Genomic DNA, 14,576 nt, shown 5'->3' on the forward strand with positions numbered 1-14,576 from the left:
CCTTGATGATGGTTAGCTGAGCTTGAAGCAACAGCTTCCATGATTTTGCATTGTGATTCCAAAAAATTCCAAAATTTATCAATGGTGGGAATGTCGTGTATACCAACACTCTTTTCCCATTCTCGAACAGTAGCAGTATCCAACTGCAACAACATTTTGTGCATATACAACAAGTCCTTGATTTGGACTCCAAGTTGAAGCGCTTCGAGTGTGGTGATGTGGGACTTGCAAAAGTCAATGAATGCCCGTAATGATTGCGGACAGTTACGCTTTATGGTAGGCAGAGATTCAATTGCCGTGACGTGCCTGGCAGCAATTAATCTCTTGTTGTCATACCTCTCCCTTAAGAGGTTCCATGCAAGCTGAAAACCATTTTCGTCAGCTTCAATGTGTTCCACTCTAGCAAGAGCTTCACCACTGAGTGATTGACGAAGATAGAAAAATTTCAATGAATCATTAATGTTATCTTGATTACCAATAATATTAGTAAAAGCACTTGAGAATGCTTGCCATTTTGAAAGCTCCCCATTGAAGCGTGGAAGCGGAATCTGAGGCAACTGAAAATTTGCCAAAGGTGCGTTTTGAGATGTTGGCCGCTGGGAAGCACCAGTAGTGGCCTCATTGATGCGTTGTCTGCTTTCAAAAGCAGTTAATGCAGCGTTTGCCTTAGAGGTAATGGAGATAAACTTATTGAGTATCTCAAAATGAGTTTAAGTGTCCTGTACTTGCAACTCTGAATTCCATAGTTGTTGATGTATCTTATCATACTTAATTCTAAGTAAACCTAGTTCGTTTTTTACAGTCAATAATTGATAATAAGTGGCTTCAGTGTCCACAACAAAATCGTTATAGGTGGTTATGAACCAATCTATTTCCTGGTGTAAATTGTCTCTTGCATTGAAAAGAGCAGAAGGCTCAGGAAGTGAATCTTCCTCATGATCAGACATGCTAAAAATTAACAGAAAAACCTGAGTGAATGACACGATAGTGCACTGTAGCAATGCGATTGCTGCGCCATAAGCAATCTTGGGCGCTGGTCCAGTACGCAGAGAGGCACGCCTGTGCGTTTGAGGCAAGTTGTATCAAGCTTGCTGTGCGGCGAGTCAAGTAGCGAGCTCGCAAGGCGGTGTAGTTTGCCGTGTGTTGTTTTCTCAATGCGCAATAGCCGTCTGTGACCAGTTCAGTGCGGTTCAGTCTCTCAGGGTACAAGATAGTTGATAGCTGGTGCATACACGTCGCAGCGTGCTTTGAGTTGCAGCCAGTACTGAAAATTTGAAACAAGTGTGTGAATGCTTAATATTAAACAATATAAACATACAAAAGTACAATGAAATAAATATACTCTAGAGTGGGACCTAATCATGGCGTCAAGCTAGACTATTAGGCACATGGTCACTGAAACCCCAAGGTTCAATGGACCAAGAAATGGGTAATAAAAATTAACAATTATCCTAGGCAAACTGGGTCAAAGATGACGGGCAGGAGGACCAATTTTTATGACAGAATCCAAGGGCAGGGCAGTGGACTGTGGATGATAGTTGTTATAAATACCTACAAATAAATCTTTGAATTCTGTGCATAAAAATACTGATAGCTTGAGGTGTGGTAAGTACGCCAATAAAAGACTAAATGAATCAACAATATAAGATTTAATAATAATAAGATGATAATAGTAGGCAGATGGCCACATACAAAAACAATTGTGTCAAATATCTTGGGATCAATAAAATAATAATAGGCAGACGGCCACATACAAAAACAATTGTGTCAAATTTCTTGGGATCAATAAAATAATGATAGGCAGGTGGCCACATACAAAAAACATTGAATCAAATATCTTGAGATCAATAAAATAATAATAGGCAGATGGCCACATACAAAAGCAATTGTAAGTAGGTTAAGTCTTTGAATCTTTAAATAATAATAGGCAGATGGCCACATACAAAAACAATGAGTCAAATCTTGGGAAAATTACAACATGTGAAATAATGTAGAGAACTACAAAATTTAAAAGAAATTAGGTCAATGACATTAGTGACCATTGAAGTCTGACAATAAATGCAAAGGTAGTAATAATGATACCTGAAATGAATATAAATTGAGTGCAATAATGAAAGTTATTACTAAGGTACAATAATAATGATTAAAAATGACAATAAGCTGTAAAGAAATGCTCAGCAAGTAACGTATAAAAATATATGCGGCATAGGCCTTCAGTGATTGAATGTCAAGATAGACTTCGACCAAACAATTATAGGCGTTACTGGCCTTAAAATATCACTTAAGAGCTAAGGGTAGCTAATAAATACAATGAGGACAGTCCGGGTTGAATATAGGCGACATGGGCTTCAATGAATTGAATGTCAAGACAGACATCAATTAGACCGAGTAATAGGCGACAGTGGCCTCAGAAAATCACTTGTAAAGCCAAGGGTAGCTGTCAAATCCAATAAATTAATAGTTGCTACTATTGAATACAATTATATAGGCGTCAGTGGCCTCAGAAAATCACTTGTAAAGCCAAGGGTAGCTGTCAAATCCAAAGAATAATTGCTACAATTGAATACAATTATATAGGCGTCAGTGGCCTCAGAAAATCACTTGTGAAGCCAAGGGTAGCTGTCAAATCCAAAGAATAATTGCTACAATTGAATACAATTATATAGGCGTCAGTGGCCTCAGAAAATCACTTGTGAAGCCAAGGGTAGCTGTCAAATCCAAAGAATAATTGCTACAATTGAATACAATTATATAGGCGTCAGTGGCCTCAGAAAATCACTTGTAAAGCCAAGGGTAGCTGTCAATCCAATGAATTAATAGGCGTCGGTGGCCTTAGTGAATTGCATGTCAAGATAGACATTAATCAAATAATAAGTAGGCGTCAGTGGCCTCAGTGAATTGAATGTCAAGATAGACATTAATAAATTGATAAATAGGCGTCAGTGGCCTCAGTGAATTGAATGTCAAGATAGACATTAATAAATCAATTAGTAGGCGTCAGTGGCCTCAGAAAATCACTTGTAAAGCCAAGGGTAGCTGTCAAATCCAAAGAATAATTGCTACTATTGAATACAATTATATAGGCGTCAGTGGCCTCAGAAAATCACTTGTAAAGCCAAGGGTAGCTGTCAATCCAATGAATTAATAGGCGTCGGTGGCCTTAGTGAATTGCATGTCAAGATAGACATTAATCAAATAATAAGTAGGCGTCGGTGGCCTCAGTGAATTGAATGTCAAGATAGACATTAATAAATTGATAAATAGGCGTCAGTGGCCTCAGTGAATTGAATGTCAAGATAGACATTAATAAATCAATTAGTAGGCGTCAGTGGCCTCAGAAAATCACTTGTAAAGCCAAGGGTAGCTGTCAAATCCAATGAATTAATAGGCGTCGGTGGCCTTAGTGAATTGAATGTCAAGATAGACATTAATAAAACAATAATGATGCATACGTAAATGAAAATTGAAAAGAATGATTTACATAACCTGAATAAAATTTTGAAGAGGAGATGCGGCCAGGCAGACAGGCAATGACTCCGCAATACCAACAGGAACAGGACATCAGCAAGCGATGAAGTGATCTGGCCATGCGATGACAAGCATGGAAACGTCCACTACAGCAGGCGAATCCCCCAATGGAAAAGTAGGCTGGAGCGAGTAGAATTCCAAACGAATAATCCGATCTTCAAATTGTGGAATTTTTGGATTGATTTCCAAACGGTAGAGATGATGCACTTGAAAGTTTGAGGTTCACGAGGTGAAGCCAATTGTAAAAAAATGGCAACTGAAGCCTACACAAGGTTGTAATTTTTGACAAAGTTTATCCAATTTTAACAGAGTAACTGAGTGAAGAACTCGATGAATAAATGAATCACACTGAAGAATAGAACAAACGAATTAATTTGAAGAATAATTCACACTTTAAAAAGGTTCTGTAGATCAAATAAATAGCGCTGAACGCTTACACGAGGTTGCAATTTTTGACAAAGTTTATCCAATTTTAACAGAGTAACTGAGTGAAGAACTCGATGAATAATTGAATCACACTGAAGAATAGAACAAACGAATTAATTTGAAGAATAATTCACACTTTAAAAAGGTTTTGTAAGTCCGATGAATTCAGATGAAAGGTTTAGACCGAGCGCAGGAAGCACACTCGCCGACCTCCATGAAAAGACAAACAGCAAAAGGCAAAAGACGCTAGTAACAAAAAGGGGAAAGCGGAAATGTAGCCACGTACGAAAACGTTTGGAAACGTATGTTGAAAAAGTGGCAAATATCTAAAAGGTAAGATGCCTAAAGACAAGATTAAATTCCAAAAAATTGAATAGCACAAATATTAAAATTGCAACGGCAAACAATCCGACGAAAAAGGTACGAATAGAAGTATAGAAAACCAGCTGACTAGAGCAGTGGCAAAGGACCGCGACTGTGACGTCACTGGTCAGCGCAGACGCACAAAAGACACAGCGCGCAGACAGACAGACATGATGACGACATGATGTCTACGTAGTAGCGGAACGAATAACAAGTGAAACCGTTCCAAAGATGCTTTGTCAGATTTTACACTTATAGATTCTTAATTAACCAAGGATGGTTATAGGCCAATTCTCAATTCTTCAAAATTTCATTACGTCAAGTTTTCATTTTGTCAAGTTTTAAAATAGATCCTTGAAAAGCACGGGTTCTTGCTAGTAGTTTATAAATAAATAATGAGCGAAGCTCGGTGCCCCAATATTGGTATTATTATGCATGCCCATCATTATCAATATTCTCACGTTTGAAAAAACTAATTTAATAGTTGATGAAAAATAATCAAATGAACTTAATAATGCTGAAGAAATTATAATATTTTTTATTGTAAAAAAAATGATTCTCATCAGATAGAAAGATTATCACAGATCTGGATGAATTATATCATTTATGTAATACAAATTCAAACGTGAACTGAGTTTCTTTTCAAACAGGTGACATTGGATATTTGTGGATGAGAAAACTGCGTGAGGTCTACTGTTCACAGAACTACTAAATACTTTCCAGTACAATATAATTATTGTATAAGATACAGTACAAGATAATTATTATCTTGTTTCACAATCCAATATCGGGGCACCGAGCTTCGCTCGTTATTATTTTATTTATTGATAAACAGAACAAAATGATTGGGGAAGGACTAACAGGCACAGCCCAAAACTGTTTCTTCCCTGAATTTTTATTTTGAGGTCGAGTTTGTATTTTACAGCTGGCTATACGTCAGTTCACGAATTTCGGGGATGAGATATTTTGATTTTCCACAGATGCACTCGCTCACTCACTTTATCATCCACAGACGACGAAAATCTCAGCTATTTTCCCAAGGATGAATGATCCTTTTAATGTCCTTCAGCGATTTTTTACCAGGGATGAGACTTAGTGCAATCGCATTTTTATATCATAAACCTACTATATTTCAAATTTCGTGAAAATCGTTAGAGCCGTTTTCGAGATCCGTTGGACATAAATAACCAGATAAATATAAAGATATATATAGAAATTGCTCACTAAATATAATAGGATTTCTAAGTAGAGTTCATAAGTATCGTAATCTTGCCATACAATAATTGAAGCTGATTTCATTCAACTTTATTATACTTTTCAAAGTTTTTGTATTCTACTCATTTCCATTGACAACATGCTCACATATCCAATCTTCCAGGAATCCTATCTTATATAAATATGCCTCTACATCCCCATATTCCAAGAAAATGGTATTTCTATGTTGAAGAAGCACATACTAAAATTAGCTTATAACAATCAGGTAGTTTTTAGGGAATATGAAAAGATAGACCAATTGTACTCAATATACTTTGAAAATATACTCAATGTTCGAGTATATTCACCCTCCAGTAGACTACATTCAACACAGTAGAACCTCTATAATTTGTAGCCTACGGGACCAAGCGTTGAATACAAATTTTGGTGGGTGATGAATATATCAAGCTCTGCAATATCAATATATATTGTATATCAAGCTCTGCAATATCGTGGCTGATAGAACAAAATACGAAAAAATTGTATCATGGATACTGATCCCATAATTAATTCATAATATAGCCTCTATGAATGGATATTAGAAAATATTGTTATAAATATTAATTTGACATACTTGTAAAAGATTTCAGAGATAAAATACCTGTTCATGAGCGAGTTCTTTAACCCAGGGTATCTCTAGTTGTATTATTATATGTGAATCCATAGAGCTTTCAATGAACTCATAACTGGAGTTATCAGTGTTACAATGGCATATTAGTGTATTTATCTTTATGGGAATACTAATTACAGTGTTTTTGATGGCAAAACAACAAATTATAGAGTTATTGAGAGGTTTCAGTGTACTCACTAATCTTGATAATTTAACTATGAAGTGAAGTTATTTTTGTTTTGTGTCAAGAAATTCACTAATAGCTCTATTATTTATGCTCCAAATAACTGCAGAAAAGAGAGACAACTGCACAAAATAGGAATGATATATACCGAATTATACAGTTACAAGATAAGTCATCGCCTGATATAACTACGAAGAGAGATAGAAATGAGTGATAGGTTTCAGAAATAAATTGTCAATGGTCATGTTAAGAATAGCCTACACATGAGGATTCATCAAACAATGACCATTGTTTGAATAAAACAATACAGCTCTGTGTAGTACAGTCCGTCCAAGAAGTGTAACCTAACCGTCTTGTTTTGGAAGTGTCAGAGATTCAATGTGTCTGACTTTGTCGTTTCTGTACGAATGTAAAAGTGTCCGGTTTTGGCGCCTAACGCACACGCCAATTCCAGACTCTTTCAAAACAGTCTTTCCCTGTCGCTGGTGTACAGTGTCGATGGATGAGATAGTCCCTGTCCACTCCTGTCAGGTTCTGGGTGTGTCAGAGGACTAAGGTGGCGTGTACCATTCAACTTTAATTGAGAAAAAATGTAATATTACAAATACCCTCCACTTGACATAAAAAATTTTACTCTTTGAGAATTTAAAGAAAAATTACATTGAAACAAATGGAAATTGTTAATTTTAAATTTGAGAACAGGAACAATTTTTTCTACAAAAACATTACATGTCATCCTATAATTGAAAATTATTATAAAAATTCATCATTAGCATTTGTTATACATTTCCAAACAATATTTCAAAGTGTTGAATATCAAAATTATTTTTTATTCAACTTTATGATTTAAGTAAATTACCTCAACAGACAATCTAATATATTTAAAGAATAGTTCTTGAAATTTTACATAAGTTTAGTAGATAGAAAATTTAAATGTTATTTCATAAAAATTTAGTATGTTGAACAGAATTTTTAAATGAATTGATGAATTGTTACGGTACATTTAATTTTCATATAAAATTGCAATAAAATTAAAAAATGTCCATTTCTTTCACTGTTAACGTGGTTAATTTTTTATCGATGCAAATTTTGAAAACAGTCCGTTAAGGCACTCAGTATGAAATTCAGTTAAGTGTGACTCCAAGTGAACTTGATCTTCCGTTTGTGATGACATTAGTGTTGGGCTGATCTGGATACACGTAGTGTTGGGCTGATCTGGATACACGTAGTGTTGGGCTGATCTGGATACACGTAGTGTTGGGCTGATCTGGATACACGTAGTGTTGGGCTGATCTGGATACATGAGACATCTGTTAGCATGGCCTCATGCTTATTAGTAGATGGGTACATGCCAAGCTCACTCAAAGTCACGTAAATTGTATATCATACATACAGTGTACATTTCAGGCTTGAAATGACAATGTAACATTTTTTGGAAAAGAGAGAGACGCTGCATACATGATTAATTTAGGTGAGGATTAACTTAGGTAGGGTTTGGTTTTTTGATATTTTCAGCTTTCAAGGTTTAGAGTTCAGCATACAGGATTAATTTAGGTGAGGATTTTTTGTTTTGAATCAGTTTCTTTCATGATACAGTGACTGTTATTTGAGATTAAAGTTGCGAACTTGGACATGGATGGCAATTACCTCCAGGTAATAAAGTAGTGCAGAAGTTTGAGTTGCGTAGTCAGCAATTGGCGTAGACATAGGCGTAGGCATTGGTGTAGGCATTGGCGTCGGCATTGGCGTAGGCAATCCATTAATGAGTCACACCAGTTCGAAAATCACCCAAATGTTCTTAACACTCTTCATGGCATTCACTTGTGTTGTAGATCTCAAGATTCACGCGATAATTATTTTGAAGTTAACGTCCATGCTGTACCTGTTATTTTAATATGCTTATAAACTAAAAAGAAAAATTTTATTAGGCTACCAATACAATCTAATGCACTTAAAAATTATTTACAAGTATGTAATCAGCAAAAAAATGAAATTTATTGTGAACATCTTATTATACAGTCAACAATACATAAGTTTTGAAATTTCTTTCATTTTATAGAGACATCAATTACAAAAACTTTAATAAAATATTTAAAAATTTCAATATGCTCATTTCAAATCCATAAAATCATTTAAATAACCTTTTTTATTATCCATCAATGTTACAACATAAAAGAAGATCTATCATCACAAGAAGAAAAACCTTAACAGATACATCATTATATTCAGACAATTGATCTTCCACTAAAAAATCATTTCATAATACAATATAAATATCTGCATTTCATTATCATTTTAGTATAACATTTCAAATATAGTATTTCACATTTATAATTTATCATTCAGTATAAGATTTCAAATATAGTATTTCACATTTATGATTTATCATTCAGTATAACACTTCAAATGTGATTTATGTTTCATTTAGTATTCCAAAGTTATTTATGTAGACAGATTTATAAAATTTCATTAAAAACAGATTATTTAATATTATTAACCATCGTTTGTTGGATACTATAGTTTATTTCGACTTTTCAATGTTCTAAACACAAACTACATTTCATGACAAAACTTTACTACTAATCATTAAACAAAAAATCATTCAAACATCAATAATATTTTGCTTCAATGGCAATCAATATTCATAAGTAAACACTTTCATCTATGGCACCCAACATAATTAATCATTATTTTGCATCTATGGCAATCAACAAAAGTAATCAACACAAAAAAATATTATTTCATTACTGCCTCTTCAAGTTATAACCTTTTGTCATTCCTTCTTTAGGCAATAATGGTTTTCCATCTCAAAAAACAATCATATACCAGCAAAATTCTAATCATCAAAACCCACTAAAAATTCTACATACACTCCAGCATCCATTTCAAACGATAATTAATCATATCAAAGTTTATAAAGAAAAACAGTTTTCAAATTTAGAAAAAAGACATCAATTTAATATTCAAATTTAGAAGAAATTCAAACTTAAACTCATTTCAAATAATAATATGACAAAACTTTTACATTCAATGAAATCATTATTGTTTAAATTATTTTTCTATTTATCTTGAACATTTCATATTTATGGCGACACAATTCATTAATACTTTCAAATTTTGAAGTTTTTATTATTATAACAAAAGAATTTATACATCAGATTAGATTTCAACATTTTCTAAATTGAACCATTTATTTTTCAAATAATCTATGAATTTGAAGACTGTATAATAACTAAAAACCATTTCAAGATTACAATAAAAAGAAGATTAAGATGGATAATGGATGATAAGTTCCCTAAAAAAATACAAATAAAATACAAAGAAAATTGGGTAAATAAATTCCCTAAGTAATACAAGGAAGAGAAAGATTAAATAATGGGTAATAAGTTCCCTAAAACAACACAGACACACAAGATTGATACACTTAACATAAGTGATACATGATGAAAAAATATGTCACAAGCACACAATTATTTACACTACAGTAGATAGATTTTAGAAAAGTTAAGTTTTATCATCAATTTAAAGATTAGGAAAAATAAGCTACAATTTAAACTTCTAATATTATTTCAGAAGAAAATTTAAAATTCACAAATTTAAATGACTATGGACAAGATTGGTTAAGATATGCATTATAGAAGAAAATTACTGAATACTACACAACGACAGGAAAGAATCGAAATTTGAAAAGATTCAGGGCCAAGAAAATAGGCTACAGGAAAGAAAAAAGACACAATTATGGACTCTTACCACACGCTGTGTAGCGATTATGCTATTCTGGATCCCGGCATAACACAGGATTCCTAATCATAACAGAGTGCTGGGGAATACCTTTTCATCATGTGATTCACTGTCATCATCTTAGTAAACAACTTAAAACAACCTTTGAAAACCAACACATCAATGTTGACTTTGTGCTTTTTTTTCTTTAAAAACATGATTTTGTTCATGGGTTCATTTGTTTCAACAAAGCCATTTTGCTTACAAAAGTCAGTCATGTTAACTGGAGAACGCATTTCATACACTTTTTCAATTTTCAATTGAAAGTTGAAGTTATCAACTTGACTCAAAGCAGCATTCATTTTGTTTACATTGTTCCTAACCTCTACAGAAACCTGTCTCATGTAAACATTCACTTTGTTTACAATCTTCCTAACCTTTGATGTAGTTATCTTATTCATAGAAACATTCAATTTGTTTACTGTTTTTCTAACCTTCAATGTAGCAATAGTACTTTCTTGATAGTTGACTTTCAATGAAGACAACTCCCTACCTACTTCTTTACTCAATTCTACTATCTCACTAGGGTTGACTTTTTCAACAACAGTAACTAGGCCTACATGTTTTTTATCAGAACCTTGAACCTTGAAAATTATCAGAAACTTGAATGAATTGATCTTGTATCTCAACACTACTATTATCATGTTTCAATTTGCTTTCATCTTCATGATTTTTAATCAATGTTTTATGTGTATATTTCAATAAAAGATTTATACTAACCTGCTCTAGTCTTATGTTAGCAAATTCTTGCTTCATCTCATCAAACCTAGCATCTTGTCTGTCAAACTTTTGTGTTAAAAACGCTATAAGATTGAAATCATGTTTAATGTTTGCCATTTTGTTAGTATGCACAAATATCCATTAGGACTTGATTGCTCTTGAACAGACCCCACACTCAGTCTGCATTTCACCATTCATAACCTATCAAGATATCAGCCTACACATAATTTCTATAACCAGGGATTTCATGGTTTACCATTTGGGACATATTTATTTTGTAATTCGGTCCCACCACAGGGGTAACATTTGACGTACTACCAATTTTATCCAAATAGGTTTGATAGCTTTCACCTATCACCTAAGGAAAGTCATCGGTTCCTAATATGCTAATATCTTGATAAATCATGAATGGATTTAATGCCTATGAATTATAAGTCCAGTTCAGAGCAAATCAAATTTTAATTTTCAAAATGATTCGAAAAAATTCAGTTTACACCAGAACAAATAATCATTCATGGACTGAAAATAGATTGAACATAATTGAGGTTACAAATATGTTTGATATGTTCATCAAAATACATTCAAAAAGCTTTCACAAAAACTCAGAAATTATTGTATCAAAACTAGATTAAAATATACAACTTTTATAAATTAAGAATTCTTATCCTTCATTTACAGGTTATAAGGCAGGCTTATGGCTTTCAACATTAAATGAAAATTTTAACATCAATTGAAAAGATAAATTGAAATCTACACTTCACATATGTTCAATAACATCAAAAAATTTATAAAAAACATTCAAATCTCATACAAAACAACTTAAATTTCAATTATTTAGAAAATCTTCAACAGGAGACAAATACTTCTAACGATAGCCAAGCCTTATACAAAGTTGTGAGAAACGCCTGAGATAAACATCTGAAATAAATGCCTAGAGCTTCAAAGCAAGACACGTCATCAATTATTGTCAATTAATAAAGAATACAACTTTACAAATTTCATTTATTATACTCAATAAAACTTTATTTTTTAAAGTTTTTTTACATTTATTTAACCTTTATGTTGTTTAGAATTATCTGTTAATTCAGAAATAGATCTTCATCAAAGTGAGTTGTCCAACATTTGAGTAGCTGATCAATTTCCAGTAAAAAGTTAAGTTCGCATATCAATTACACCAATATTTGCTATCAAGTTTTATCAATATTGAATTGAAGATTCGACTTTAATTGAGAAAAAATGTAATATTACAATATACATATTATATAATAAATATATTACAATATATTATATTATTTACCAAGGATGGTTACTGGTCTATTTTCAATTCTTCAAGATTTCATTACGTCAAGTTTTTAATTGAACCCTTGTGGAGCATGGGTTACCTGCTAGTCAACAATAATACTGGTAACTTAAAAAACCAATCTAATGACTAAAATCCTCTTTCCTGAAAATATTCTGTGAAATTCCATGTGTGTACCGTGAAAATTGTAGAACAAGCTTTCAAATTGAATTTTTATACATTTTAAATTTGTTCTAGGAATCAGCAAACTTGGAAATGAACGCACGTAATCAGATAACCTTGTGGGGGCCGAATGGAGAGATAAAGGATTATGCAGCAAAGCAATGGGCGGGTAAGGTATTCCTAGCTGAATTAGTGTTCAATCAGTAACTATCTGCAGTAATAACAGTTATCTCCAACATTATTCTCCATTTCAAGTATGCGAATTTTCAGTTCAATTGCTTTTTTGCCAGGAGCATATAAAATTTAGGAAAATAATATTTTATTTTATTTCAGGACTCGTGAAACATTACTACAAACCACGTTGGGAATTATTCTTCAAACTAATTCTTGAAGCTCTTGAAAATCATAAGGGTATTAATGAGCACATAATTCGTGAGAAAATATTCAACACGGTCGAAAAGCCATTTAGTGACTGTAAGACCATGATAAACGAGACTTATACTGGTAAGTTTCCAATAAATTATCTCTCACATCATTCTAATAATTCTTTGAATTTTTTCAAATGAAGATAAAATTTATTTATGTAACTATTCAAATGCCTGACAAATGTAACTGTGACTAAAAAGCATGTGAGTGACTAAATCAGTCAGGCAAAGTATAACTCAATTTTTGTAAGTATATACGTTTTTGGATAGTATGAGGCCATCAATACTTCCTAAAGATACATTATTCAGTTTTATCTAATACAGTATTTGGTTCAGTTTAGCTAATTTGTAGTTTGTTTTATCTTGTTATTGAACAAGATGAAACAAACTACAAATTAGATAAACTGATTGTGTCAATCATCAATTTTTCAAAATGTATTTAATAAAATTAAAAAACTAAAATATAACTACCTATTTAAAATAATTACTTTTTACAGGAAATCCGATCGAAACTGCAAAGAAAACGTTTCAGCAATGGCAGAATAAGTTTAATTGTTCAAATGTTCCTCCCTTTACTACTAGAATAGGTTGAGTGAGAGACCAAGATAATTATATTCTATAGTATACCTTTAACATGAAAATACATTCCATTAATACGTTTTTTTTCCAATTCGATAGATATTTTAGTTCTAATTTGATATTTTTTCTAGTTCTATTTTTTAATAAAAGACTATCTGGAACAAGCTAAATCTATATTATTGATTATAGTCCGGGCGCAAATGTTAGGAATAAGGCACTCCATGGTCATTTTAGAGTAACAGCCATGAAAGATGTCTCAATTTCTTCCTTAGGTCTAGCATAATAATGATCGTGATGATAAGTCGAGATCACAGGCAAACACCTCAGAAACAAGATGGCCGCCAAAATTTTCAAGGTTTTGCTATATCGCTTGTATTTCAATAACCGTTCAAGATATTGAGCCGTTTATTAGACGAAAATATTTTTAAAATCTTCCTCTACAATTTTTGTTTTATAAAATTGTCCTCTAAAACGCATATTTTTCAGTTATAGCCTTCAATAGCACAAAAAAACGTTTTTTCTAAATTTGTTCAAATTTCATTTCATTATAACCTTTTTTGTGCAAGAGATACAGAGAAATTTTAAATCTATGAAATTTAGAGCGTTTTTACAACTTTGTAACAATATATTTTCATGCGCTGTACGTCAAAAAATGAGTTCTCCAGCGCCCTCCAAAGAAACTCCTGCATGATTTCTGGTGAGTTTTTCCATACACATTTATAAGGTAACAAGCTAGAACTATAAAATCGATTTTTTCATGACTACTTTAAGTTAGAAACTTGCAAATGGTCTAAATCTCTTCATTACAACAAGACGAATAAGAATATTGATGATGGAAACAACGAAAATTGTCGACATCATTGAAAAATACAAGATGGCGGTCATTATTGACAGAAATTTTTATATCGCTTGTTATTCAGTTATTGTGAGATATATCGGATTGGTTTTTACCACCAAAGTGTTTAGAATTGACCAAACATTGATGTTTGTGAGAATCATCTCATTTTGACAACTCTTTCCATTATTTATTCAACTTCAAAAACTTGAAACATACATTTTTCGGGGACAATATTTTACTTTCCACCCTGTATTTCTATTCGCAGTAGACAAACACTAGTATTATTGGCACAGTGCAGTATAATATTCACAAAGCATCAAAATGGCATCTGGTTGGAGGCTGTAAGTCCATATTTTACGGCTGGAGCGTCAGGGAAAATATTAAAAAGTACTATTTGCAGCAGAAAT

The 14,576-nt window shown here is 32.6% G+C and overlaps 1 protein-coding gene across 3 annotated transcripts in view; it reads left to right on the top strand.

The window, feature by feature from the left end:
• LOC111059344 (alpha-N-acetylglucosaminidase) overlaps window positions 1–13,719 on the top strand; it is a 77,985-nt gene extending 64,266 nt beyond the window's left edge. Inside the window, exons 16-18 of one of the 3 annotated variants that reach the window (XM_039430805.1) lie at window positions 12,403–12,496; window positions 12,661–12,831; window positions 13,250–13,719. In XM_039430805.1, the coding sequence (XP_039286739.1) occupies window positions 12,403–12,496; window positions 12,661–12,831; window positions 13,250–13,344 (360 nt within the window). In that variant the 3' untranslated portion in view covers window positions 13,345–13,719. Of the gene's footprint in view, window positions 1–11,543; window positions 11,812–12,402; window positions 12,497–12,660; window positions 12,832–13,249 lie in introns of those variants that run through there. The other 2 variants (XM_039430804.1, XM_039430807.1) reach the window with 2 other exon arrangements.
• The last annotated feature ends 857 nt before the right edge of the window (window positions 13,720–14,576 follow it).

This window comes from Nilaparvata lugens, chromosome 6, assembly GCF_014356525.2.
Source record: "Nilaparvata lugens isolate BPH chromosome 6, ASM1435652v1, whole genome shotgun sequence".
Lineage (NCBI taxonomy): Eukaryota > Metazoa > Arthropoda > Insecta > Hemiptera > Delphacidae > Nilaparvata > Nilaparvata lugens.